At 43.4% G+C, this 27,382-nt stretch overlaps 1 protein-coding gene across 1 annotated transcript; it reads right to left on the bottom strand.

Moving 5' to 3' along the window:
- On the bottom strand, window positions 1-22,257 carry ppt1 (palmitoyl-protein thioesterase 1 (ceroid-lipofuscinosis, neuronal 1, infantile)). Its single transcript, XM_063033967.1, has 9 exons — window positions 22,112-22,257; window positions 16,794-16,903; window positions 14,731-14,858; window positions 14,570-14,640; window positions 12,033-12,135; window positions 8,459-8,549; window positions 5,933-6,031; window positions 3,534-3,605; window positions 1-1,351 (listed from the first exon to the last, which is right to left on the bottom strand). The coding sequence occupies exons 1-9, from the start codon at window positions 22,236-22,238 to the stop codon at window positions 1,229-1,231; spliced, it is 924 nt and encodes a 307-aa protein (XP_062890037.1). The 5' UTR covers window positions 22,239-22,257; the 3' UTR covers window positions 1-1,228.
- Between the last annotated feature and the right edge of the window lie 5,125 nt (window positions 22,258-27,382).

Genomic DNA, 27,382 nt, shown 5'->3' with positions numbered 1-27,382 from the left:
TGGTGCTGAACCTTCCGCACTCGGCTTGATAATTTTAATCTTCCTTGGAGCTTTAATCGGCGAGGAGGTACTTATTAAATCAATAATCATCTTTTAATCTGTACCACGACCACACCAATAACACTCAGCTTTACACGCTCCCTGAAGTCAGCATGTTAAAATTTTAGACAATAGCACAATCTTAACACTGAAACAGATGGTAGGTGAATGTTACTAAAATGAAATAAATGTTTTCATTCACCGGAGGCAGACTGCGGATGATGTGCTTCAGAGTGAAAAAAAAAACTCCATCAAGAATCATTTGGCTGTGAGGCAGGAACTTGACCCAAAAAAATGTCAATGTCACGATTTCCTCTCATCTCCACCCCCTTTATATATTCTGCCTGGCCCTCTGCGTTCCTCCAAACAGCTTGTCTTTCAGCTTGCACTGTTCAGTGATTAGATCCAATCTGAAATCTTACTCTCTGGTTATTGGTACCACTGCTTAAAAAAGTATTACATATCAGCTTACAAGACATAGGTACAAAACATCCTGACCATGAAAGGCATTGCAAATCAAGTCTTATTTCACTCATGTTGAGATTTTAGTACAACCTGTTTCATTAGTTTTAATTACGAGCCGAGGAGACAGTAGTTGGAGGGTTGAAATTATGTCAATAATATCTGGCTGTCATTCTGATTATAATATACTTATCTAGATCCCACGAATAAAGCTGAGACTAGCTCTAATCACAGGCCAAGGACAAAATTGCTGATCTAAAATTCAATAATTAGAACTAAGGTTACTGGTATAACATTCACTGGCATTCTTAAACTTAAAAGATTTGTCATGATCTCGTGAACAGTTTTTATTTTAGTCAAACCGTTAGATGGTCAAGGTGATCTTCTTTACCATTACAAGGACATGGTTTTCGTTTAGATCCTATATGAAAGGACGCTAACTCCTGCATCGGGAGAAGAAATTAACTACTTTCCTCATCCCCACTATTTTTGCACTCATCTCAATTTACTTCTCAACTTGTAAAAGTAGAAGCCTGAAAGTTTAGTCCTGCCGAGCAGAATGGACATTCTTGAGTTCCTAAGTGCCTGCATTCTTCTTTTAAACTCTGCAGCATCTTGGATTAGCAAAGCGTTGTAATTCAATTGTAGATGAGACCCAGTGCTTTACAATTTGATATTAGGCAAATGATGAAGCAATTAGTGGAAAATTACTAGCTAGGTACAAGGATCACTTGAGGTAAGGAATTATGGTGCTGATGAACCATGACTCTGAAAACTGAAGATGATCCCCATCCACTTCCAGGAAATCCAGTTTCTTTGCTTTGTCCATAGCTTTCAACCCCAGTCGATCCTACATGCACAACAAAAATACATTTAACCTGAATATTCCATAAAACTTGTTTATATCTAGCAGGATTTCAAATGGGGTAGGGGTTACTTGTTACAATAAACTAAATGCAAAAAAAAACTTCAAATGCAAGTGTTCAAAACGAGTACTGCTCTGAAGAATTTGGTTTTAATCATCGTTCTTCAATTCTAGGTTACATTACATGATGTTCCCAAAATGAAATGATCCAAATCATAATGTTTATTGAAAGTAAACACCGAATACCAACCTCAAAGGTTTCCATCCCCTTTTCCCTCTCTCACCTCATCTCCTTGCCTCCCATCACCCCCCGCCCTGCTGTTCCTCCCCCTTTTCTTTCTTCCATGGCCTTCTGTCTCTCACCAATCAACTTCCCAAGCTCTTCACTTCATCCTTCCCCTCCAGGTTTCACTCATCACCTTGTGCTTCTCTCTCCCCTCCCCCCGACCTCTTAAATCCACTCCCTCAGCTTTCTCTCTCCAGTCCTGCCGAAGGGTTTCGGCCCGAAATGTCAACTGTACTCTTTTCCTAGATGCTGCCTGGCCTGCTGAGTTCCTCCAGCATTTTGTACACGTTGCTCTTGAAGGTACACCATTTTTCAACTTAGAAAAGTTCCCTGCAGCATAATCATCCCTGTAAACATGCCACTCTAATACAAACGTTATCTTCATTTTTACAGACTGGATATTTTTACAGAAAATATATATAGCCCAAGCTGGGACTTTTCTCTTTGGAGTGGGGAAGGATGAGAGTGGAGAGGTACAGGATGGTGACAAGCATGAATCAAGTGGATAGCCAGAGGCTTTTTCCCAGGGCAGATATCATTCAGCTCCGCTGTCACAAGAATCATTACAGAAAATCTTTTCTACCAAATGCAATAAGCATATACAACAGTTCATCTCCATGCAACAGGAGAACTCACATCATAGTACAATCGTCTGTTCTATTATTTCAAACATTATTATTGCAGACTAGTAAATGATTATTGTATATATTATTATTCTGTACTTTATTATTAGTTAAGTGTGCACACTGCTAAGTGTGTTTTTAAATGTTGCTGTTGTAACAAAAGAATTTCCCACTCGGGATCAATAAAATATTTATTATTGTGTTACATAGCTAATACGAGGGGGGATAATTTTTGAGGCGAATGGAGGGGAGTGCAGGGGGGAATGTCAGAGGCAAGTAGATGTTTTTTTTTTTAAAAACAGAGTGTAATATCCTGACAGGGCTGGTGGCAGAGGCAGATACAATAGGAGCATTGAAGAAACTCTCAGGCACATGGAAGGTAGGAAAAAAATGAAGGGCTATGTAGGGTTAGATTGATCTTAGAGTAGATTAAATGGTTAGCACAACATTGTGGGCCGAAGGGCCTATGCTGTGCTGTTATGTTCCATACTCAGCGTCCACAATCACTTCCCTGATTTCCTTTAGGATCTTAGGACTGATGTGGGGAAATTACGCACCCTCCTCCATTCAGGCAGAGAACTGCATGCATTGACAGATTTCTCCAGGTCCTGCTGCCTCCACTCAGCAATTGGCAATGCAGCTTATTGGCTGAAAGTAATTCTGACCTTTTGCTAGAAGTCCACCAAATTCTCAGCCTTAAAAAATTTGTTTTTTTTTGCTAACTTTATCTTAGTTCTTTCTGGTCTATCTTTGTGTTTTTTTTTTGAGGGAGTCATCCTACAAAGCAATAAAACATACAAAAAATGTACGGTTTCAATATTGATCTAATAGACAATAGGTGCAGGAGTAGGCCATTCGGCCCTTCGAGCCAACACCACCATTCACTGTGATCAGGGCTGATCATCCACAATCAGTATCCAGTTCCTGGTCTTCCATTTACTTCTGGAACCCGGTTTTACTGTATTTCCTTCCACAAGTAAAGTTCATTTTTGTAATTTCTAGCCCACTTTCGATCACTCGCCACAGTGCATCTTCGACTTTCCCACTTCACTGCGACTTGCACTTGGCTTTGCTTCTGAATCAGACTTGGTACTGCCCAGTTTCACTTCACAATTTTGTAGTCAGATTAAAACAAAGGCTGAAGGCAGGAAGTCTCTTATTCCACTGCATCATACCGTCTGTACCGAGGGCACCTTTGTAAATGCCTCTTTAGCAAATAACACAGGTAACGTCACAAATCTTACTTCACAATTCTTACCTCACGATAAAGGTCGCTCTCCCGTAAGGTGTACGTGTCCTTGGCCTGGCCAGCTTTATAGAAACCGAACCACTACAAGAGAGTAACAATTTAGTGCTTTTTGAAATTAAAATTAAATTGAACCATTTTAGTTAAAAAGACAATGATATTATTGGACTCAGAATCAGATTTAATCTCACCAGCATATGTCATATTTGTTAGCATTACAGTACAATGCAATACGAGATAAATATAGAAAAATATCAACTAAAGTATATGTATATTAAATACTGGAAAAACAGAAATAGCAAAATAAAAGTGAGGTAGTGTTCATGGGTTCAATGTCCATTTAGAAATCAGATGGCAAAGGGGAACAAGCTGTTCCTGAGTTGCTGAGTGCCTGCCTTTAGGATTCAGTACATCCTTCCTGATGAGTCCTGGGTGATGGAAGTCCTTAATAATGGATGCCACCTTTCAGCTTTTCAGTACTGCAATGATTTTTAAACTACCAATATTTGAAAGAAGATTTATAGGTCTTCCAAATGACTCCCAATATGTAATCTTATATGTTTAACATGGGAAACCCTCATCATATTTTAAGAAAACTACCCCTTATTGATCCCTATTTGGGCAACCGCGACTCATAATATCATGGCTGATCTGGCCATGGATTCATCTCCACCTACCTGCCTTTTCCCCATAACCCTTAATTCCCACACTGTGCAAAAATATATCCAACCTTGTCTTAAATATATTTACTGAGGTAGCCTCCACTGCTTCATTGGGTAGAGAATTTCACAGATTCACCACTCTTTGGGAAAAGCAGTTCCTCCTCATTCACTCCCTAAATTTAGTCCCCCTAATCTTGAGGCCAAGTCCCCTAGTTCTCGACTCATCTACCAGTGGAAACAACTTTCCTGCCTCTATCTTATCATAATTTTACATGTTTCTATAAGATGATCTCTCATCCTTCTGAATAGTACAGTCCCTGCGACTCAATCTCTTCTCATAGTCTAACCCCCTTATCTCTGGAATCAACCTGGTGAACCTCCTCTGTACCACCTCCCAAGCCAGTATATCCTTCCTCAAGTAAGGAGACCAGAACTGCCCGCAGTACTCCAGGTGTGGCCTCACCAGTACCCTGTACAGTTGCAGCATAATCTCCCTGCTCTTAAATTCAATCCCTGTAGCGATGAAGGCCAACATTCCATTTGCCTTCTTGACAGCCTGCGGCACCAGGTTTTATGGCTATCTGGAGAAGACGAATCTCAGAGTTGTACACTGCATATATAATTTGATGATGAATGAAACTTTGAACAAGAAAGGGGAAACCAGTGAGTGTGTTGAGGAAGAGTCAACATAAAAGGGAAGACGACCATTTATGACTGAAGCACCAAACGGAAATGTGACCACCTTACAGAAAACAGAGCATGAAGTGGGGCCTACTGAAGTTTATTGAAAAGTCTATGAAGAGTATGAGAATAGACAGCATTTGGGACTAAATGTACGGCAGTAGAGGACATAACAGCAGCTGCTGAACAAAGATAAGCAAGCCTCTCTTTGTTGAAGACCAGGCAGGAGATGCAGGAAAATTGTACTAAAGAAACTGTCGGTTCCAGAGTAAACATCACAGCACAAGCTTGTGTGGCTGGATTGCTGGCCCAAACACCCTGCTCCCAATTTACAATACTGTCCAAAAGTCTTAGGCACAGTTATGCAGCTGTGGTGCTAAGACTTTTACTGTATTTATCAACGTGGAGCAGAGAGCGAGTGTGTAAATCTGGCGGGAGCAAAGGGTGTTGGAAATGGCGAGGGTGGAGCGCCGTGGGAAGGGCTTGGGACTGGTGGCAGAAAAGGATTGTCTGGAATGGTGGTGGTGGGGGGTGTGGCATGGGTGTAGACACCAGGCAAGGTCATTTGATTCCGAACAATTGGTTTATCGATCATTACAGAATATCTCTTGGTTGCTTCCCACTCCCTCCCAACCCTGATTCCCCTCTCTCTGCCCGCTGTCAGTCCACAACAGACACCCACATTAGAATCAGGTTTATCATCACTCACGTCCATCACAAAATTTGTTGTTTTCTTTAGCAGTGGTAGTACAGTACAATACATAGAAACACTGCAGTACTGTGCAAAAGTCTTAGGCACTCTAGACATATATAAGTGCCCAAGACTTTTGCACAGGGTGCCGTATGTCTATTGGAACGTTTATGGTGGAAGAGGACAGGGGAGAAAGGAATGAATATATACTATAAAGACCAACAGGTTTTCCTTTGGTAACTTCCTGCAACTAATAGGGTAAAACTATCAAACATTGAAAACTTAGTGCCTTGTGAATGTAAAAGTAAATTGTAAAATTTATCTTTAACCACGATAGGAAACTACAATTAGCTGAAGTCAAAAGACTCTGTCCTCACCTCTGAATCAACTGGGAGAACCATGGTGTCCCTCAGGAATTTCACCATTACAAACTTGTGCAGTTTCATCAGATTCTCCTTGTAGCTTCCATTGATGCCCTGCAAATAAAAACAGTAGCAGCTGTCGTTGAACTCCCAGATATCTGAAACTCGGATCTAGATAAGCAAGTGCTCCCCACCCCTGCAAACATTGACACTTAACAGCTGCATACAAAGGGGTGGAGATGTGTCCAAAGGGGGTGTAAGGCACTCCTTCCCTCCGCTAGCCTGCAGGTCACCCTTGGGCAAGGTGTAGCACCTGCTTAGCCCCAACCCCACCCTGATCAGGGTCATGTGAAGCCACTGGGAGCAGGTGGTGGATGGTCGTGTGAGCAGCTGGTGCATGTCACAAATCCTGGTTATGCGACCACTGACGCCAGACAATCTCTGAAGAATATTGATAATGGCTGGGGTCACCCGTCTTGTAAAGGCACTGCCCAGAAGGCAAAGGCAAACCACGTCTGTGGAAAAATTTGCCAAGAACAACCATGGTCAAAGACCACAATCGCCTCCGTCGTACAACCCAGTAGATAATGATGGTGACGACAAACTAGAATCAAAAATGACACCAACCTTTCAAATTTACTCAGCTATTTAAGAACAGTATGGCTAATCTGACTGCAACCTAAACTCCATATCCTCGATAACCATTCACTCTATTATTTAATAACAGTATAGTTACCCCCTTTGGCGGGCATATCTCGAACTAGAGGGTACAGCCTCAAAATTGAGGGGCAACCTTTTAGAACGGAGGTAATAGGAATTTTTTTTAGCCAGAGTGGTGAATCTGTGGAATGCTCTGGCACAGACTGTGGTGCAGGCCAAGTACGTTTAAGGCAGAAATTGATAGTTTCCTATATCAAAGGATATGGCGAGAAGACAGGTGTATGGGATTGAGTGGGATCGAGGGTCAGCTACCATGGAATGGCAGAGCAGACTTGATGGGCTGAATGGCTCCTACACCTTATGGTCTAATCTGACTGTAACCTAAATTCCACATCCTCAGTAACTATTCACTCCTGTTTATCAAGAATCTCTTCCTCAGAGGATAGTGGAAGCAGAGTTCCATCTTAACGGATAACCCTTTTTTAAAAAAAAAACAATGATCTTGTTCCAGATTCTCTCACAGCAGGAGACATCCTTTCTGTCTGAAATGAGGATTCTGCAATCTCTCCTTCTCTAAACTCATGGATAGCAGGCTAGCTTGTCAGAATCAGGTTTAATGTCACTGACAAATGGCATTTTGTTCAGCCTTTTCTCACAAATTCGGCACAACATTGTGGGCCGAAGGGCCTGTACTGTGCTGTACTATTCTATGTTCTATGTTCAAGACAACTCACCCATTCCAGGTACTGATGTAGTACATATGTTCTGAATCATTTTCAATACATTAACGTCCCTTAAATAAGGTGAATCTGTTTTGTTAGGGTGTATTCTGGAGTGAGGGTATATTGCAAATATTAATTTCAAAAGCAACCAATCTCCAAATTTGAATATGGATTGTAGATTGAATTTGAAATGCAGCTCTGAACAATCATCTTCCTGGAGCTGTAGATTAGGGTTGATAGCAAACCGGAAATTCACGAGAAAGAGACACAGAGAGACAGAGATTATTGATTAACATTCATTTTCAGTGATTGGAGTGTGGGTGCAAAGAAGGTGCTTGAAAATTATATGTAATAAAAAATTATATGTAATTCAAAAGAAGCATTGTAGATACATTGTAACCATAGAATTGACCTGCCGTTACCCTAAATCTTTGCAGATAAAAGTATTGGGTCAGGCAGGCCTCTTCCTCTGGAATAGCAGCTCATTTTGCTGAATAAACACTTCTATATCCACTAGCTTCAGTGTCTCTCTCCTGACTTTATTCAGTCACAACAGATACAATATTGAATATTAAGACTTTAAAAAATACACTCAGGTAGCAAAAGGACAACCTGGGTTACAGTTAGAATAGCATCTGGTAGCACCACTACATAACAATTGCCAAGCTTCTGTTAACATTTGAAGGATCCTATTCAATATCTAAGAAGTCTAACCACGTTGTTCATTCATTATGTGCCATGTCATATGATGTAGGCAATCATGGTCTCATGACCATGATTGTTCTTGGAAAATTATCCACGGAAGTGGTTTGCCATTGCCATCTTCTGGGCAGTGTCTTTACAAGGTGAGTGACCCCAGCCATTATCAATACTCCTCAGAGATTGTCTGCCTGGTGTCGGTGGTTGCTTAACCAGGACTTGTGATGTGCACCAACTGCTCGTACGACCGTCCACCACCTGCTCCCATGGCTTCACATGACCATGATCGGGGGGACTAAGAAGGTGCTACCCTTTGCCCAAGGGTGACCTGCAGGCCAGCGGAGGGAAGGAGCATCTCACACCTCTTTACCAAAGACACATCTCCACCCTGTCACACACTAACCACGTTGCACAGATAGGTAACTGGTAAAGTTTATTCCAATAAAAACCAAGAACATACCCTTTCTTGATTGATGTCAGCCAAGAAAACGCTTTTGTTCCTGTAGAGTTCTTCATTCAAGGGATCATGCCAGTACTCTGCCTGCACTAGGCTACCAAGAAAGCAACAATTAGTCTGATAGTGATTTTAACAAACAACTCTACCAGAATATTAGAAAATCAAATTCAGAGGGTGATGTTCTAGTTATGGGAGACTTTAATTTCCCAAATCTTGAGTGGGAGAACCCAGTGACTGATGGATTATAGGAAAGTAAATTCACTGAGTTATTGAATGATTGTTTTTTTGACCCAGAATGTTAATGCACCACCCAAGAGGGGAGGTCGGTCTAGATTTGATATTCTGTAACAATCGGGACAGAGCTTTCAGTATGGAAATTGTTGAGCCTTTAGGAACAAGTGATCATAACACTGTTAGTCTGGAAGTTTTTTGGGACAATATATCAGTAAAAGCCAAAGCCATTAAATTAGATTTCAGAAAGGCTATATAATGCGCTCAGTGGAGTTCAAGTCCAGAGACGTTCTCCTTAACTTGTATAATGCACTTGTGAGGCCACACCTTGAGTACTGTGTATTTTGGTCCCCGTATTTTGTGAGGGATGTGAAGGCACTGGAGAGAGTTCAGAGAAGGGTGACGAGACTCATTCCAGGTCTGCAGGGTATGAGCTATTGAGAAAGATTGGAAGAATTAAATCTTTTTAGCCTGAGTAGACAGAGAATGAGAGGAGACATGATAGAAGTGTTCAAAATCTTCAAGGGTACAAGTAAAGTGGATACCAGCTACCTCAAAATGAATCCATCAATGAAGACACAGGGCCATAGGTGGAGACTGGTTAAAGGGAGATTTCAGACTAACATCAGGAAGCATTTCTTTACACAGTGGACACATGGAGCAAACTACCTAGTTGTGTAGTTGAGAGCAGTACCTAAGACACTTTCAAATCGAAACTCGATCGTTAATTCAACACAGTATGTGAATAGGAATTTGGCAAACTTTGTTGGGCCGAATAGTCTGTTCTTGTCAAAAACCTTCTAATGTTATTTCAAAATCAGAATGATTTCAGATGCCTGGAATCTGAAATAGTAGCAAACGTTGGAAATATTCCACATGTATGTATTGGGAGAGAAACAGTTACTATTTCAGGTCAATGATTTCTCATTATAATTGGTGGAGTTTTGTTTAAATCGGAGTAGGCAGTCAGGACAGGAAGGGGATTTGTATGATAAAGCAGAGAGCAGAGTTTATCCAGATTTTTTTTTTTGTAATTTTTATTTATTTTGGGGGTTTTTTTGTATTTTGTATTTTTTCTATCTACAGCGTGGAATAGGCCCTTCGAGCCACACTTACCAGCAATCTCCCAATTTAATCCTAGCCTAATCACAGGACAATTTACAATGACCAATTGGCGTAACCAAACAGTACGTCTTTGGACTGTGGGAGGAAACCTGAGCACCCGGAGCAAACCCACGCGGTCGCGGGGAGAACGTACAAACTCCTTACAGGCAGCGGCGGGAATGACAAGCACTGCTGCCGCAGTCGGAACGAGGTAAGTGAAGCTGATCTGTCTGGCCTGCAAACAGAGGGAGACAGGGCAAACAGAGCAAAGCAATGTACTAGAACCCAGAGGTGCAGAGCATAACTAGTGAAAATCCGCAATAAAAAGATCCGCTGGGAAGTTCTGCAGATCAGATGGCAACCATGTTACAAGAGGACGACCTTGAATCAGAACTGACCAGTTTTTATAAACAGGAGAGGCTGTTTACTCAAAACGGAATCTGAGTGCCTAAGGCAGCAGTTCACCTGGACAGATAGGGAGGCGCCGTTCTGTGAGCTGACTCTGGAATTGTGTGGGAGTGGAAGCTCCTTAGGGCCACTCCAGCAAAACAGTCACCCAACCCATATTAATTCTCCAACATGAGACCACGGTGTGAGTACTAAAAGGAGGCATGGTGTTGCTTCACCTGAAAAAGAACTCTGGTTTTCTGCAGACAAGAAGTGGGTTTGGCCACCCTACAACTGCATGGGAGGGCTCGTGAAAAGGAGCGTGGTTACCGAAGTTGGAAGTGTGAACCCACAGTCACAGTGAACAGGTTTGGCAGGGGTTCCCATCCCAGGGTCACGCACCCCTTGGGTCCGTGGCATAAAAAATGTTGGGAACCCCTTCCCTCTGGAATGCAGGAGGGAGAGCTGGCATCGGGTGGCAGAAATAATAGGGGTAACTCATCGAACATGAAGGGTGGAGGGCACGAACAAGTGAGATGGGGGCACAGGAAGTAACATGGGAAGTAAAGCAGACACACTCCCCCGTCAACTACGGCAGAAGGACGGCCATGGTTAAAGAAATGGAAAGACATTTATATAGGCATCCGTTAGTCTTGTGAGACCACGGATTTGCGCCTTGGAAGGTTTCCAGGGCGCAGGCCTGGGCAAGGTTGTATGGAAGACCGGCAGTTGCCCATGCTGCAAGTCTCCCCTCTCCATGCCACCGATGTTGTCTAAGGGAAGGGCACTAGGGCCGATACAGTTTGGCACCGGTGTCGTCGCAGAGCAATGTGTGGTTAAGTGCCTTGCTCAAGGGCACAACACACTGTCTCAGCTGAGGCTCGGACTAGCGACCTTCAGATCACTAGACCGACGCCTTAACCACTTGGCCACACGCCAACACGGAAAGACATTTCAGGCATTAGTATGGGAGGTCCCATCAGAACAGATGCAGTGCAGCAGAAGGGCTTAGAGAAGTGGGGAAGGGATTGTAATCAGGATGGTTGTGAACCTGTAGTGGTATTGTTACGGACTTAGCTTGCACCTATGCCAATGACCTTATCTTAGACCTTCGACTTAGAGGGCGAGTACGTTAAAGGAGAAATGAGTTTAGCCAGCTGAGTAAGGACAGCAGCGAAGGGCAATTCGAATCTCCCACACCACCTTCTCCCGCACCCGCTAGAGGAAGCAAAGGACCTCCTGGCCATGTTGCTGTGGGACTGAGGTAGAGGGGGCTTTGGGCATCCAATGTGAAGTTGAACTGGTAGGGCCAGGAAATTGGAAACTGTCAGAGGATTAAATGATTTTATGAAAAATTTCATTACAGTCTGAAAGTTATTCTCGATTTTGATGGAGACACTGACTGACTGTGCCCATATTTGCTGATCTAAATAATTGCTCTTGTTTTTATTCAACGTACTCACGTGTCTCAGTCATTGTGAATGACCGGGGTCTTGAGCTCCAGGCAAAAATTTAAATGAAAATAAGTAGACCATGGATTTGCTTGTTAATGAAATCTGAATGTTCAAAGTTTATTTCATGAGTTTTATTAAATGTTAAGAGTGCATGCAATTTCTAAGCAGCTTCTAGAAATTAAAAAAGAACAATTGGCCCAGTCACTGGTTTGGCCATTTATCCTCCTTTAGGTCTTAGAATTTGCATTGAAATTGCATGCAAGATGACTGAGTATTCTTAACCCCATATTCTTCAACAGTACTTAACATTGTTTTACAATGATCGGTTAACTGCTGTCAGATTAATAACTCCTCACCCATTCCACAGCCATAAAGCCCTCAGCTACATTCTTGTTACTTACTGGTCTTGAATTGGACTTTTATAAGCACCTAAGTTCAGCAGTTTTCTTATCAAATTGCAGATTTTGGAACTCGCTCCAGGACAGTGCGGTAAACCATACACACCTATAAAGGATGGTTGTGGGAAACACAATTAATAGTGATTGCAGGGAAAATTCAATGGTTCCATTTAATATCAGAGAATGTACACAATATAGAGCCTGATATTCTTGCTCTCTGCAGACATCTTCGAAACAGAAGAAAAACCCCACAGAATGAATAACAGAAAAAAAAACAAAGCCGCCTGCCCCTCTCTCAGGCACAAGCAACAGAAGCCAGCATCAGTCCTCCCCCCTCCCCTTATTCTAGCATAAAGCATTCCCACCACCCACCATCAAAGCCCCCAAAGAGTGACCATGGTCCACAGTCCACCAAAAACTAACCGTTCATTCCAAAATTTCGACATCGCTCGGGGCTCTCTTCCTCGCTAACAAGGGAATTTGAAGTTATTTTAGCTTCTGCATTTAAAAACCAAGCTAGTCTCCTGTGGCAGACTAATGGCATTCCAGGACAGGCTACTTCCCGAAGCCCTTTCTCACACACTGATTGCCTCCCAGGTGCAGAGGGTTAGTCTTCCACTGAGCCAGCTGCCTTCCGCACAGTACCCAAACACGTCTGACTTTGCAGCAAAACAAAGACAGAAAGAAACAGGAATTGGCCACAGAGCCCTGTGCGTCTAAGACGAATGCCGATCTTTATCTCAGCACTACTCTCCTGAACAATTCTAATATCCAAGTCTATTGACCTCTGTGTGCAACTCACTCAGCCTCCACACAGTCCTCGGTTCCAAAGGTTGGCTTCTGTCAAGTGAAGAAAAACTCATTTTATTCCTGAAGGGCTGACCCTTTTCCTTGTGGAATTTAGGTTACAGTTAGATCAGCTACACCCTTTTTCCATCCTTCCCTAACCGGGAGGAGGGTGGGGAGGAAGCAAAGCACATTCTAATGTTTATTCTGTCAAGCTCAGCAAGAATTTTGCAGGTGACAATGAGGTCGCCTCCAATTCTTTTAAACTCAAGATGGCACAAGCTCGATGGTGCTTATTGTTCCCTAAGGGCACCTCCCCACCGCACTTCCAGAAATCGACCTGGTGAATCTCCACTGCACTTCCTCCAGAGCAGGGGTTTCCAACCTGGAGTCCACGACCCCTTGGTTAACGAACCAGGAGTAGTGAGGTAGTGTTCGTGGGTTCAACGTCCGTTCAGAAATTAGATGGCGGAGGGGAAGAATGATATCGTATCCGTAAAATAGGAGCCGTGGACAATTCTGATTTGATGGAGATGGACGTGAAAGTACAGAGGAACATCTGGAGAAATTTCTGAAATGCTCGTTCGCTGCTGTCATTACTGCGCGGTCGGGAATCTTTCGGAGGGTAGGCCTCAAAATCCCCGGCTTTGCCTTCTGTTGGCGACCGAGGTTGAGGTTGAATCGTTCGGACAGAGATGGCGCTCAGTACTTGGTGTCGGAGAGCTGATCAGAGCTCAAAGTTTTCGGATGACTCAGAGTCGGACTGTGGTTGGCATGGCAGGGAGAGTTTTTCTTCCTTCTCCTGTCTGCGTGAGATGTGGGACATTTGAGAGACTTTGAACTTTTTACTGTGCTCATGAACTTCTTCATCAAGTTATGGTATTGTTGCACTGTTGTAACTATATGTTATAATTATGTGGTTTTGTCAGTTTTTTCAGTCTTGGTCTGTCCTGTGTTTTGTGATATCACACCAGAGGAAATATTGTATCATTTCTTAATGCATGCATTACTAAATGACAATAAAAGAGGACTGTGTGTCTTCATAATCTAAAAAAAAGCTGTTCCTGGATCGTTGAGTGTGTGCCTTCAGGCTCCTGTACCTGCTTCCTGATGGTAGCAATGAGAAGAGGGCATGCCCTGTGTGGTAGGGGTTCTTACTGAGGCTACTGCCCATGATAGAGCTAACTAATTTTACCACCCTCTGCAGCTTAATTTGATCCTGTGCAGTAGCCCCTCCCCTATACCGGATGGTGACATCGCTAGTTAGAATGCTCTCCACGGAACATCTGCAGAAATTTGTGACTGTTTTTGATCACAAACCCAAATGCCCACGAACTCCTAGTGAAATATGGCTGCTGCCTTGCCTTCCGTATGGCTGCATCGATATGTTGGGTCCAGGTTGGGTCCTCAGAGATACCGACATGTAGGAGCTGAAATTGTTCACTCTCTCCACTTCTACGAGGATTGGTGAGTGTGTTCCCTCATCTTACCCTTTCTGAATCAGATGTGGTAAGGCTCCATGGCATAAAAGAAAGATGGGACCACTTGCTCTAAAGTATGACCTCCTTTAGTTGGGGAGACCAGGTCACTCTGGCTGGATTGACCAGAGTGCTACTCAATTACCTACCTAGTATCGTCCGTAGACGTAATACTCATGGGATTTAAAAACTACTCAGTCTAATAGCCTTATCTCACAGTTACGCATGTGAATAACTATTCACTTAAGTGAAGGTATTAGGGGTTTTTAAACTTACCTTGATGTTGGCCTCCAATTGAGATGAGATTTTTCATGGCAGGAGAAGGGCATCTCTGTGCCACCGCTCTCCTGCAATGGATAGAAACCATAAGTTCTAGACTCCAGTACATGATCCCACAAGAAGCTGCATTTTCACATTTAATTGGTGGCAATACTTACAGGAACTGGCCTCCTTGAGAGAAGCCCATCGAATTGTATCCATTCTGCAGCTTCTTGTCCTTGGATAATATATGGCACACCAGTTCCACCTGCTCATTTACATTCATGAAGAAACCGTTCTCTATGTCCTTTTTAAAGGAAGGTTCCAAAGTCAGAGAAGAATTAAATTGTTAACAATAGACAAGTCTAATATTCTTGCTAAGAATTTGCTTTTAAATCTTCCACAATCAAATCCCACCCGATTTGTAGAAAAGGTGACATCTCTGTTCTTACTGGAGAGAGAGAGACAGGGAGAGAGCCTGTGGCATGCTGAATTGTCAGGTGAGCTACAGTTTTTCTTCCACTGCAGATCACGGTCTATCTTGGGGGAGTCCAGAACCAGAGACCACAGTTTAAGAATAAGGGGTAGGCCATTTAGAACGGAGTTGAGGAAAAACTTTTTCACACAGAGGGTTGTGGTTCTGTGGAATGCTCTGCCTCAGAAGGCAGTGGAGGCCAATTCTCTGGATTCTTTCAAAAAAAGAGTTAGATAGAGCTCTTAAAGATAGCGGAGTGAAGGGATATGGGGAGAAGGCAGGAAAAGGGTACTGATTGTGGATGATCAGCCATGATCACAGTGAATGGTGGTGCTGGCTCGAAGGGCTGAATGGCCTATTCCTGCACCTATTCTCTATTGTCTTTAGGGGCTCTGCTACTGCTTGCTTGGTGGGAGCTGATGCTTTCTCCTGAAGTAAGTGAGGGAGGGTCAATGCTTTGCTGCTGTGTGTGGGTGGGAGGCATTGGGGTTCTATTGTTTCTTCTATCATTCATTCTTTGGGGGTTTGTTTCTGTTTTCCTGCATGTCTGTGAAGAGTAAGAATTTCAGGTGGTATACTGTATACATTCTCCGATATTAACTGGAACCATTGAACTTGCATCCAATCTTGGGTAAGGAGCATTTAAAATCAAGGATGTCAATATTTCCACTCCAAAAAATTCATCTTGAGCAGAGCTCTCAGTGAGCACTCCAGTAGCTAAACTCTGCTAAACACACACACATGAAGAAGCACACACATAGATACAAACACACTGACATAGAGAGAGTGACAGACTCACACACAGACACAGTCTTAATGAAGAACTTAGCTTTAATCATAATTGGATAAGATTAGAGATGGAACTATTAAATAAGGAAAATCAGCTGAACCCCAGCTCTCCTACACTGACAGACATCCTATCTACAAACGTACACTTGTATCGGAAACAGAAACCTTTGCGCTAAAAGATGCTGAAATAGAACAGTTCCTCATTTCCAATTAGGAAGCTTAAATTATTGGCTTCCTTTCAACTTTGTAAGCTGTGGTACTATTGTACTGACTTTGAGTCTAATTGTTTTATTAAATAATTCAATAAAGCTCCTGAATTGTCTTTGTTCTGTATGCCTTGATCAGGCTTTGGAATTAGGCATGTGGCTTGAATTAGTGACACAAATATTGTAATGAAGAGGGCTGCCTGGAGAGCATGCCTTTTGAGAATAGGCTGAGTGAACTTGGCCTTTTCTCCTTGGAGCGACAGAGAATGAGAGCAGACCTGATAGAAGTGTATAAGATGATGAGAGGCATTGATCGCGTGGATAGCCAGAGGCTTTTTCCCAGGACTGAAATGGTTAAAACGAGGGGGCATAGTTTTAAGATGCTTGGAAGGAGGTACAAGGGGGATGTCAAGGGTAAGTTTTCCACAGAGAAAGTGGTGGGTGCATGGAATGCACGCCGACGACGGTGGTGGAGGTGGATACAATAGGGTCTTTTAAGAGGCTCTTAAAGCTATGCGGTAGGAAAATTCTAGGTAGGTTTTGTGGTCGGCACAACATTGTGGGCCGAAGGGCCTGTAATGTACTGTAGATTTCTGTGTGGGGGTGGATATTTTCCGAAACATTTAATTGAATTTAAAGTAAGTATCTGCTGTGCCAAGATTTGATCTCGTCTCTGGATCAGTAATGATGATTTTATGTCCACTAACAACCCCCAACAAAAAATCTGAAAGCAAATACCTAAATCGCAGTTCATTCTCTCATTCAAACATACCTCCTCAATACTGTTCCCAATTTCCAACGACAAAACATAAATTCCGGGAATATTTTCTTCTACCATTTTCTTGATAAATCCCATGCTGAGAGGGTTGCAGCAGCTGTCACCTGGTTAATTTATATAAAACAGTTCAGTACTGAAGTATCTCCATTTGCACTACTGGATGTATTTGTAAAATATAAAGTACAGCTATTTGAAAGGGTTAATACCACCCACTTTAGGGTTCACTGATGTTCTCTCCGCTTACAACGTAACCACTTCCAAGCCTTTTCTCACATCCCCTTTCACATGGCAATGTTAATCCCAACTACACTCAACTATACTCAACTATATTTCTGATCGTGTCCAAGATATCCTGAAGTGGGAGGGTGAGGAGCCAGAGGTCGTGGTACATATAGGTACCAATGACATAGGTAGAAAAAGGGATGAGGTCCTGAAAGAAGAATATAGGGAGCTAGGAAGGGAGTTGAGAAAAAGGACCGCAAAGGTAGTAATCTCGGGATTACTGCCTGTGCCACGCGACAGTGAGAGTAGGAATGCGATGAGGTGGAGGATAAATGCGTGGCTGAGGGATTGGAGCAGGGGGCAGGGATTCAAGTTTTTGGATCATTGGGACCTCTATTGGTGCAGGCGTGACCTGTACAAAAAGGACGGGTTACACTTAAATCCTAGGGGGACCAATATCCTGGCAGGGAGATTAGCGGGGGCTACTGAGGTGACTTTAAACTAGAATGGTTGGGGGGTGGGAATCAAATTAAAGAGGCTAGGCGTGAGGAGGTTAGTTCACAACAGAGGGATGGGAACCAGTGCAGAGAGACAGAGGGGTGTAAAGTGAGCGTAGAAGCAAAAAGTACAAAGGAGAAAAGTAAAAGTGGCAGGCCGACAAATCCAGGGCAAGCATTAAAAAGGGCTAAGAGAGTTGTAAAAGAGCGCCTGAAGGCTTTATGTGTCAATGCAAGGAGCATTCGTAATAAGGTGGATGAATTGAAAGTGCAGATTGTTATTAATGATTATGATATAGTTGGGATCACAGAGACATGGCACCAGGGTGACCAGGGATGGGAGCTCAACGTTCAGGGATATTCAATATTCAGGAGGGATAGACATGAAGGAAGGGGAGGTGGGGTGGCATTGCTGGTTAAAAAAGAGATTAACGCAATAGAAAGGAAGGACATAAGCCGGGAAGATGTGGAATCGATATGGGTAGAGCTGCGTAACACTAAGGGGCAGAAGACGCTGGTGGGAGTTGTGTACAGGCCACCTAACAGTAGTAGTGAGGTCGGAGATGGTATTAAACAGGAAATTAGAAATGTGTGCAATAAAGGAACAGCAGTTATAATGGGTGACTTCAATCTACATGTAGACTGGGTGAACCAAATTGGTAAAGGTGCTGAGGAAGAGGATTTCTTGGAATGTATGCGGGATGGTTTTTTGAACCAACATGTCGAGGAACCAACTAGAGAGCAGGCTATTCTGGACTGGGTTTTGAGCAATGAGGAAGGGTTAATTAGCGATCTTGTCGTGAGAGGCCCCTTGGGTAAGAGTGACCATAATATGGTGGAATTCTTCATTAAGATGGAGAGTGACATAGTTAATTCAGAAACAAAGGTTCTGAACTTAAAGAGGGGTAACTTTGAAGGTATGAGACGTGAATTAGCTAAGATAGACTGGCAAATGACACTTAAAGGATTGACGGTGGATATGCAATGGCAAGCATTTAAAGGTTGCATGGATGAACTACAACAATTGTACATCCCAGTTTGGCAAAAGAATAAATCAAGGAAGGTAGTGCACCCGTGGCTAACAAGAGAAATTAGGGATAGTATCAATTCCAAAGAAGTAGCATACAAATTAGCCAGAGAAAGTGGCTCACCTGAGGACTGGGAGAAATTCAGAGTTCAGCAGAGGAGGACAAAGGGCTTAATTAGGAAGGGGAAAAAAGATTATGAGAGAAAACTGGCAGAGAACATAAAAACAGACTGTAAAAGCTTTTATAGATATGTAAAAAGGAAAAGACTGATAAAGACAAATGTAGGTCCCCTGCAGACAGAAACAGGTGAACTGATTATGGGGAGCAAGGACATGGCAGACCAATTGAATAATTACTTTGGTTCTGTCTTCACTAAGGAGGACATAAATAATCTTGCAGAAATAGGAAGGGACAGAGGGTCCAGTGAGATGGAGGAACTGAGTGAAATACATGTTAGTAGGGAAGTGGTGTTAGGTAAATTGAAGGGATTGAAGGCAGATAAATCCCCAGGGCCAAATCGTCTGCATCCCAGAGTGCTTAAGGAAGTAGCCCAAGAAATAGTGGATGCATTAGTGATAATTTTTCAAAACTCGTTAGATTCTGGACTAGTTCCTGAGGATTGGAGGGTGGCTAATGTAACCCCACTTTTTAAAAAAGGAGGGAGAGAGAAACCGGGGAATTATAGGCCGATTAGCCTAACGTCGGTGGTGGGGAAACTGCTGGAGTCAGTTATCAAGGATGTGATAACAGCACATTTGGAAAGCGGTGAAATGATCGGACAAAGTCAGCATGGATTTGTGAAAGGAAAATCATGTCTGACGAATCTCATAGAATTTTTTGAGGACGTAACTAGTAGAGTGGATAGGGGAGAACCAGTGGATGTGGTATATTTGGATTTTCAAAAGGCTTTTGACAAGGTCCCACACAGGAGATTAGTGTGCAAACTTAAAGCACACGGTATTGGGGGTAAGGTATTGGTGTGGGTGGAGAATTGGTTAGCAGACAGGAAGCAAAGAGTGGGAATAAACGGGACCTTTTCAGAATGGCAGGCGGTGACTAGTGGGGTACCGCAAGGCTCAGTGCTGGGACCCCAGTTGTTTACAATATATATTAATGACTTGGATGAAGGAATTAAATGCAGCATCTCCAAGTTTGCGGATGACACGAAGCTGGGTGGCAGTGTTAGCAGTGAGGAGGATGCTAAGAGGATGCAGGGTGACTTGGATAGGTTGGGTGAGTGGGCAAACTCATGGCAGATGCAATTTAATGTGGATAAATGTGAAGTTATCCACTTTGGTGGCAAAAATAGGAAAACAGATTATTATCTGAATGGTGGCCGATTAGGAAAAGGGGAGGTGCAACGAGACCTGGGTGTCATTATACACCAGTCATTGAAAGTGGGCATGCAGATACAGCAGGCGGTGAAAAAGGCGAACGGTATGCTGGCATTTATAGCGAGAGGATTCGAGTACAGGAGCAGGGAGGTACTACTGCAGTTGTACAAGGCCTTGGTGAGACCACACCTGGAGTATTGTGTGCAGTTTTGGTCTCCTAATCTGAGGAAAGACATCTTTGCCATAGAGGGAGTACAAAGAAGGTTCACCAGATTGATTCCTGGGATGGCAGGTCTTTCATATGAAGAAAGACTGGATGAACTGGGCTTGTACTCGTTGGAATTTAGAAGATTGAGGGGGGATCTGATTGAAACGTGTAAGATCCTAAAGGGATTGGACAGGCTAGATGCGGGAAGATTGTTCCCGATGTTGGGGAGGTCCAGAACGAGGGGTCACAGTTTGAGGATAGAGGGGAAGCCTTTTAGGACCGAGATTAGGAAAAACTTCTTCACACAGAGAGTGGTGAATCTGTGGAATTCTCTGCCACAGCAAACTGTTGAGGCCAGTTCATTGGCTATGTTTAAGAGGGAGTTAGATATGGCCCTTGTGGCTACAGGGGTCAGGGGGTATGGAGGGAAGGCTGGGTTCTGAGTTGGATGATCAGCCATGATCATAATAAATGGCGGTGCAGGCTCGAAGGGCCGAATGGCCTACTCCTGCACCTATTTTCTATGTTTCTATACTCAAGCAGCTTCGGAATAGAACAGACTTTAAGTGGTTTGACGTGTGTATCTATTGTTTTAAGTTTAATCATACACATTCTAAAGCAACAATTTGATTAGTTATATAAGTGCATTAAAATCAAATACAGTAAAACCCCAACCATTCAGAAATCCCAGTGGTTCAGCAGGACCTAGTTCCCTTTCACACACAAATACAATATTATACCATTCCATAATATCAAAAAAGTGACACAAGAGACTGCAGACACCATAATTAAGCAAAAATAAATTACTGGATGAATTCAGACAGGGAGGCAAAGTGTGTGGGTTCAGACTCTGCATCAGAACTGAGCAGACAATCTTGGCCAAAAGTGACAGCCATCTTTTTAGACAATATATCAACTTGCAGGCTAACTTTAAGGGATCTATGGGCGTGGACCCCAAGATCCATCTGTCCATCCACTCTCTACTCTGTCTTCACGTTTGATCTTCCAAAATGAATCGCTTCGCACGTTTCCAGACTGAATTCCATTTGCCACGTCTCAGGGCAGCTTTGCATCCTGTCAATGCCCCTTTGAGACCCATGACAAATTTCTACCCTATCCACAATAACACAAATTTCCTATCACCTGCGAACTTACTAACCCACCCTTCACTTCCTCATCTAGGGCATTTATAAAAATCACAATGGGCAAGGGTCCCAATTCAGATCCCCACAGGATTGCACTAGTCACGGACCTCCAGGCAGAATATGCTCCATCTACTACCACCCTCTCCTTTCTGTGGCAACCCAATTCTGAATCCACGCAGCCCAGTTTCCCTGGATCCCATGCCTCCTGACTTTCTGAATGAGACTGAACATGGGGAATCTTGTCAAATACCTGACTAAAATCCATATACATCACATCCACCATTCGACCTTTATCAACATGTTTAGTCACTTCCTCAAAGAACTCAGTCAGGCTTAAACTTCAAATCAACCCTAGTCCATAACACCCCATTTCTCACAACTCTTTGTTTATTCATTTTACGCGCAGCCAGAAGCCATTCCTATTCAAAGACTACTCTCTGCAGAGGAAATGTCAGTAACACGTTTTGCATACTTCCTAACAAGAACAAAATCAGACTTAGACCGCTCCCTTGTCCCCGCTCGAAGCCTGCTTTCACTTGCGTTTTGTCCCCTCCCCACTCAAACTTCTCAAGTACTTATAGGATTTGCCTGACCAGATCCTGAGAAGGATTAGAGTAACAAAATGCTTTATAGACAAAGGCTTCCCGCTTACATTGGAATAAACAGCCATAATATTTATCATCGACTGATACTAATAATGTAGACATCCAGAATCACGATCTAGGGTTATAAATGCATAAACATCTTCTAAGACGTTGGAATGCGGATCAGTGCCATTCAAGATAGAAAGAAACAGGCGGTGCTTTTCCGGAGTGGATAAGATCCCGCATAACACTTCATGAACGCGCGCAGTTCACAGTTAGGCTCATTCCTCTTACCCATGCCGTGCCATATTACCAGGGGTGTTGGCTGTGCACTCTTCGGGTCCGTCTCCCATGCTCCGGTTTCCAGGACGGAGGAGATGCAGCAGAGCAACACGAAACAGCCCGCTCCCAGCACAGCCATCTTACCAGATCATGTGATGCGGGCCGTCACATGATCACTCGGGGGGGTTGGCGATGAATGGGACTCGCTCCATTGTGGTGAGCGGAGGCGTTGACCTACCGGATCATGTCATTCATAAAGTTCTCTCGCTACGTCTCAAGTATTTAATAGGTAACTTCATGTTAACTCACGTATCGGCAGTCTGGTAGGAGCAAAGTATGAAATTAAAACAGCAGCACAGGGGATTCTGGAAATCCAGAGCAACACACGCAAAATGCAAGAGGAACAGCAAGTCAGGCAGCCTCTATGGAGAAGAGTAAAGAGTCGGCGTTTCGGGCCGAGACCCTTCTTCAGGGCACAGTTTAAACAGAAGTAGCTGAATAGCTAAATACCTTACACACCTTCCTTCTCTTTCCTTTCCAGTCCTGATGAAGGGTCTCGGTTCGAAACGTCGACTGATTAATTATTCCGCTGTATAGATGCTGCCTGACCTGCTGGGTTCCTCAACGCACATCAAAGTTGCTGGTGAATGCAGCAGGCCAGGCAGCATCTCTAGGAAGAGGTACAGTCGAGGTTTCGGGCCGAGACCTGAAATAAGTGTCCTGATGAAGGGTCTCGGCCGGAAACGTCGACTGTACCTCTTCCTGGAGATGCTGCCTGGCCTGCTGCGTTCACCAGCAACTTTGATGTGTGTTGCTTGAATTTCCAGCATCTGCAGAATTCCTCGTGCTGCGAGTTCCTCCAGCGTTTTGTTTGTATTACTCAGGATTTCTAGCATCTTCAGAATCTCTTGTGTTTGTGATGGCCGAATATTCCTCGTGGGACGAACAAAACCCACGGCGAAACAGTTAATGTTTCAGGAATTTGCTTGTTTTCAGAATCAGGATTATTATCACTGTCGATGTTGTGAAATTTATTGTTTTCCGGCAGCACGACGTAAAATTACTATAATCTACAATAATTGAATAAATAGCACTGAAGTGGAATGCAGTAGTAAGAAATCTGATGGCAAAGGGGAGGATGCCAAGGGACTCACTGAAGCTGGGTGCAGCCAATGCAAACTTCCTGTGGGAACGGAGTGCTTTTTCAGGTCCTGCCACTGCACATTGAGAGGATGGGTCTGGTGCGGAAACTCCTCAGACCTTTCATGGTGGTATCATTCTGGGAGGCCACGTGAATGGTAATGGTCTTTGTACATGAAGTAGCCACACATTTTAATTCCACATCCCATTCCCATTCTGATAGGTCTATCCACGGCCTCCTCTACTGTAAAGATGAAGCCACACTCAGGTTGGAGGAACAACACCTTATATTCCGTCTGGGTAGCCTCCAACCTGATGGCATGAACACTGACTTCTCTAACTTCCACTAATGCCCCACCTCCCCCTCGTACCCCATCCATTATTTATTTATATACACACATTCTTTCTCTCTCTCTCCTTTTTCTCCCTCTGTCCCTCTCACTATACCCCTTGCTCATCCTCTGGGTTCCCCCCCCCTTTTCTTTCTCCCTAGGCCTCCTGTCCCATGATCCTCTCATATCCCTTTTGCCAATCACCTGTCCAGCTCTTGGCTCCATCCCTCCCCCTCCTGTCTTCAAAAATGCTGGTGGAACTCTGTAAGTCAGGCAGTATCTATGGAGGAGAATAAAAAATCAACATTTCAGGGCAAGACCCATCAGGCGGAAGTTGACGGTTTCCTGATTGGTCAGGGCATCAAAGGATATGGCAAGAAGGTGGGTTGAGTGGGATCTGGGATTGGCCATGATGGAATGGCGGAGCAGACTCGATGGGCTGAATGGCCTAATTCTGTTCCTATGTCTTATGGCATATCAGGGCATTTTTTAAACAATGGGAGACTGGGAAATGCCAAAAACAAAAACAACTTAGATACTGTATCCAGTAAACAAGTGACTGAAAGCTCATTTGAGTCCAGGAGTAATGATATCTTACAGCAAGGTGAGTCTACACCTGGAGCACTACGTACAGTTTTGTTCTTCTTACCCAAAACAAATGATATACTTGTGATAGGGAAGTGCGTGAAAATTCACTAGTCCAAGGTTAGTGGGTTTGCTATATGAAGGAGATAAGACCATAAGATATATGAGAAGAATTGGGCCATTTGGCCCATCGACTCTGTTCTGCTATTTCACCATGACTGATACATTTTCCCTCTCAGCCTCAATCTCCTGCCTTTTCCCCGTATCCCTTAATGTCCTGCCCAATCAGCAATCTATCAACCTTTGCCCTAAATATATCCAATGACTTAGCCTCCACAGCCACATGTGCCAACAAGTTCCACAGACTCACCACTCCTTAGCTAAAGAAATCCCTCTTCGTCTCCATTCTAAAAGGACATCCTTCTATTCTGAGGCTGTGCCCTCTGGTCTTAGACTCCCCCACCATAGGAAACATCCTCTCCACATCCACTCTATCGAGGCCTTTCAACACTCAATAGGTTTCAATGAGGTCACCCCTCATTCTTCTGAATTCCAGTTGAGTGGAGGCCCAGAGTCATCAAACGCTCCTTATACGAGAAGCCTTTCAATCCTGGAATCATCTTCATGAACCTCCTTTGAACCCTCTCCAGGGTAGGCCAGGCCTATATTCGCTGGAGTTTGAAGAACCAGGAAGTGAGCTCATTGAAACTTGCAATATTCTCACAGAGCTCAATAAATTGTGCATTTTCTCTGACTGAAGAATCAGTCTCATACTGTGCAATGCTCCATTTGGAACACAGCTGAGGATAAATCTTTCACGTAGGAGGGAGTGAACTTTCGGTATCCTCTACTCCATTGGTGTGGAGGCTCGGTCATTCAGTATGGGCAGCAATGGATTTCAAAGAATCAAGAGACATGGGACAATACAGCAATATAACGCTGAAGTAGAAGAATGTTGATCAATAGTAATTAAGGGTAAATTGCTTACTTCTACTCCAATTTCTAATGTGATTCAGAGATCACAATCAGAATCAGGTCTAATACCACCTCCAAATGTCGTGAAATTTGTTGTCTTTGTGGCAGCAGTACAATGTAATATATGATAACGGAGAGAAAACGTCTGTGAATTACAGTAAGTTTTATATAAATGTGTATGTAATAGTTAAATAAGTACTGCAAAGAATAGAAATAAAAAAGCAGTGAGGTAGTGTTCATGGGTTCAGTATCCATTCAGAAATCTGATGGCAGATGAGAAGAAGCTGTTCCTGAAACGCTGAGTGTGCCTTCAGGCTCCTGTACCTCCTTCCTGATGGTAGCAGTGAGAAGAGGGCATGTCCTGGGAGGTGGGGTCCTTACCAATGGACGCCGCCTTTCTGATGCACCGCTCCCTGAAGATGTCCTGGGTACGACGGATGCCGGTACCCATGATGGAGCTGACTAATTTTACAACTTTCTGCAGTTTACTTCGATCCTGTGCACCACTCCTCCCCCCCCCCCTTACCAGCCGGTGTTGCAGCCAGTAAGAATACTCTCCACAGTACACCTGTCGAAATCTGCAAGTGTTTTTCCTGACTTTCTGTCAGTTTCTTTATAATCACTAAAGAGATAGACACTTGTGATGACCAGATTTCATTCTCAATGCCTTATGAAATAGTTGAGTCTGTATATATTTCTTTCTAAATGACTAAATGACCCTTTCCTGATAATGATTTAAGGTGACCTTTGGGCCATTTTCTGTGTATTTTGTTGCCCAGGAGCTGAGTGACATGACTGGTGGCATCACACCCACCCCAATGGAAAAATGTCACCAAAGGTTTCCATGACAATCACCTGAAATGAAGGAAGGCAAACACCAGCCATGTTCTCAGTGGACAGACCAAACTCCGATCGATTTACTTCGCAGAAAAGAGTGTTTGGTCTGCCATTTTAATTCACTATCCCACTCCAATCTATCCGTGGCCACCCACACTGTTACAATAGGGCCAAATGCAAACTTGAGAAACAATATATCTTTTCTCTGGGTATGCTGGAGTTTTTCACACCCAATATTGAATTCTACAACTTAAAGTAACTTGTTATTTTTCCCTGTCCGTATCAGTGTCGGCCACTTATGTTGGTCATCTCTCTGAGATTTTGGCTACTTCTCTCTCCCCTAGCAAACCTGGCACTCTGGGCAGTGTTACTATTAGGCGTGCAGCACAGTATTCCTTCACAACACAAGAGATTCTGCAGATGCCAGAAATCTTGAGAAACACACACAAGATGCAGGGGGAGCTCAGCAAGTCAGGCCAGTTCTTCTCACTGTTCCGTAACGTTTTCTCGGCTCTGCACTGAACTGAAGCTGAGGCTGTGGTCTGCTCCCGGCTTCATGTCTATGGACTCACTTTTGTCCTGGATGCTGTTTGCTTACTTTTATTGTTTGGTGCATGATTTGTTTCTCCCTCTCTCTCTCTTTCTGCACACTGGGTGCCTGACAAGTTTTTTTTATGTGTTCTTTTTGGTTTCTTTGTTTTGTGGCTGCCTGTAAAGAGCTGAATCTCAAGGCTGTATAATGTATACATACTCTGATAATAAATGTACTTTGAGGAGACTGAGGTCCTTTGGAGTATGCAGGCCTGTTCTACCAGTCTGTTGTTGCCAGTACAATCTTCTCTTTGGTGCAGTTCTGGGGCAACATGGGTGATGACAAAAGGCTCAATAAACTGATTAGAAAGTCTGGCTCTGTTATAGGAGTCAAACTGGACACACTGGAAGCTGTGGTAGAACAAAGAACCCAATGGAAAACCCTAGCAATTCTGGACAATGTTTCTCACCCTCTGCATGCTATCTTGGTTGAACAGAGGAGCACTTTCAGACAACTGTGCTATAAAGAGTGCTATATGAGGTCATTCTTACCCTTAGCCGTTAGGCTCTATAATGAGTTAACCTATAGCCGGTGAAGTGATGGACTGTTTGATAGACTCTTTAGACTGATAGACTGTTTGAGGTAACTTTTTTAAATTCTTTCTTACTTCTCTTCTAATATTTGTATATCAGTGCTACTGTGACACCGTAATTTCCTTTGGGATCAATAAAATATTTATTTATCTATCTTGAACTTTCAGCATGTGTCAGGTGAGGGCTTCTGTTGGTCAGAGTTGACAATGGATATTGAGTCCCAGCTGTCTAGATACGCAAGCCTGGGCAGGACAATATGGAGAGCAAGCTGTTGCCCGTGTAGCAAGCT

This window comes from Mobula hypostoma, chromosome 26 (genome assembly GCF_963921235.1).
Source record: "Mobula hypostoma chromosome 26, sMobHyp1.1, whole genome shotgun sequence".
Classification (NCBI taxonomy): domain Eukaryota; kingdom Metazoa; phylum Chordata; class Chondrichthyes; order Myliobatiformes; family Myliobatidae; genus Mobula; species Mobula hypostoma.
This window is presented reverse-complemented; position numbering and strand designations above follow the sequence as displayed.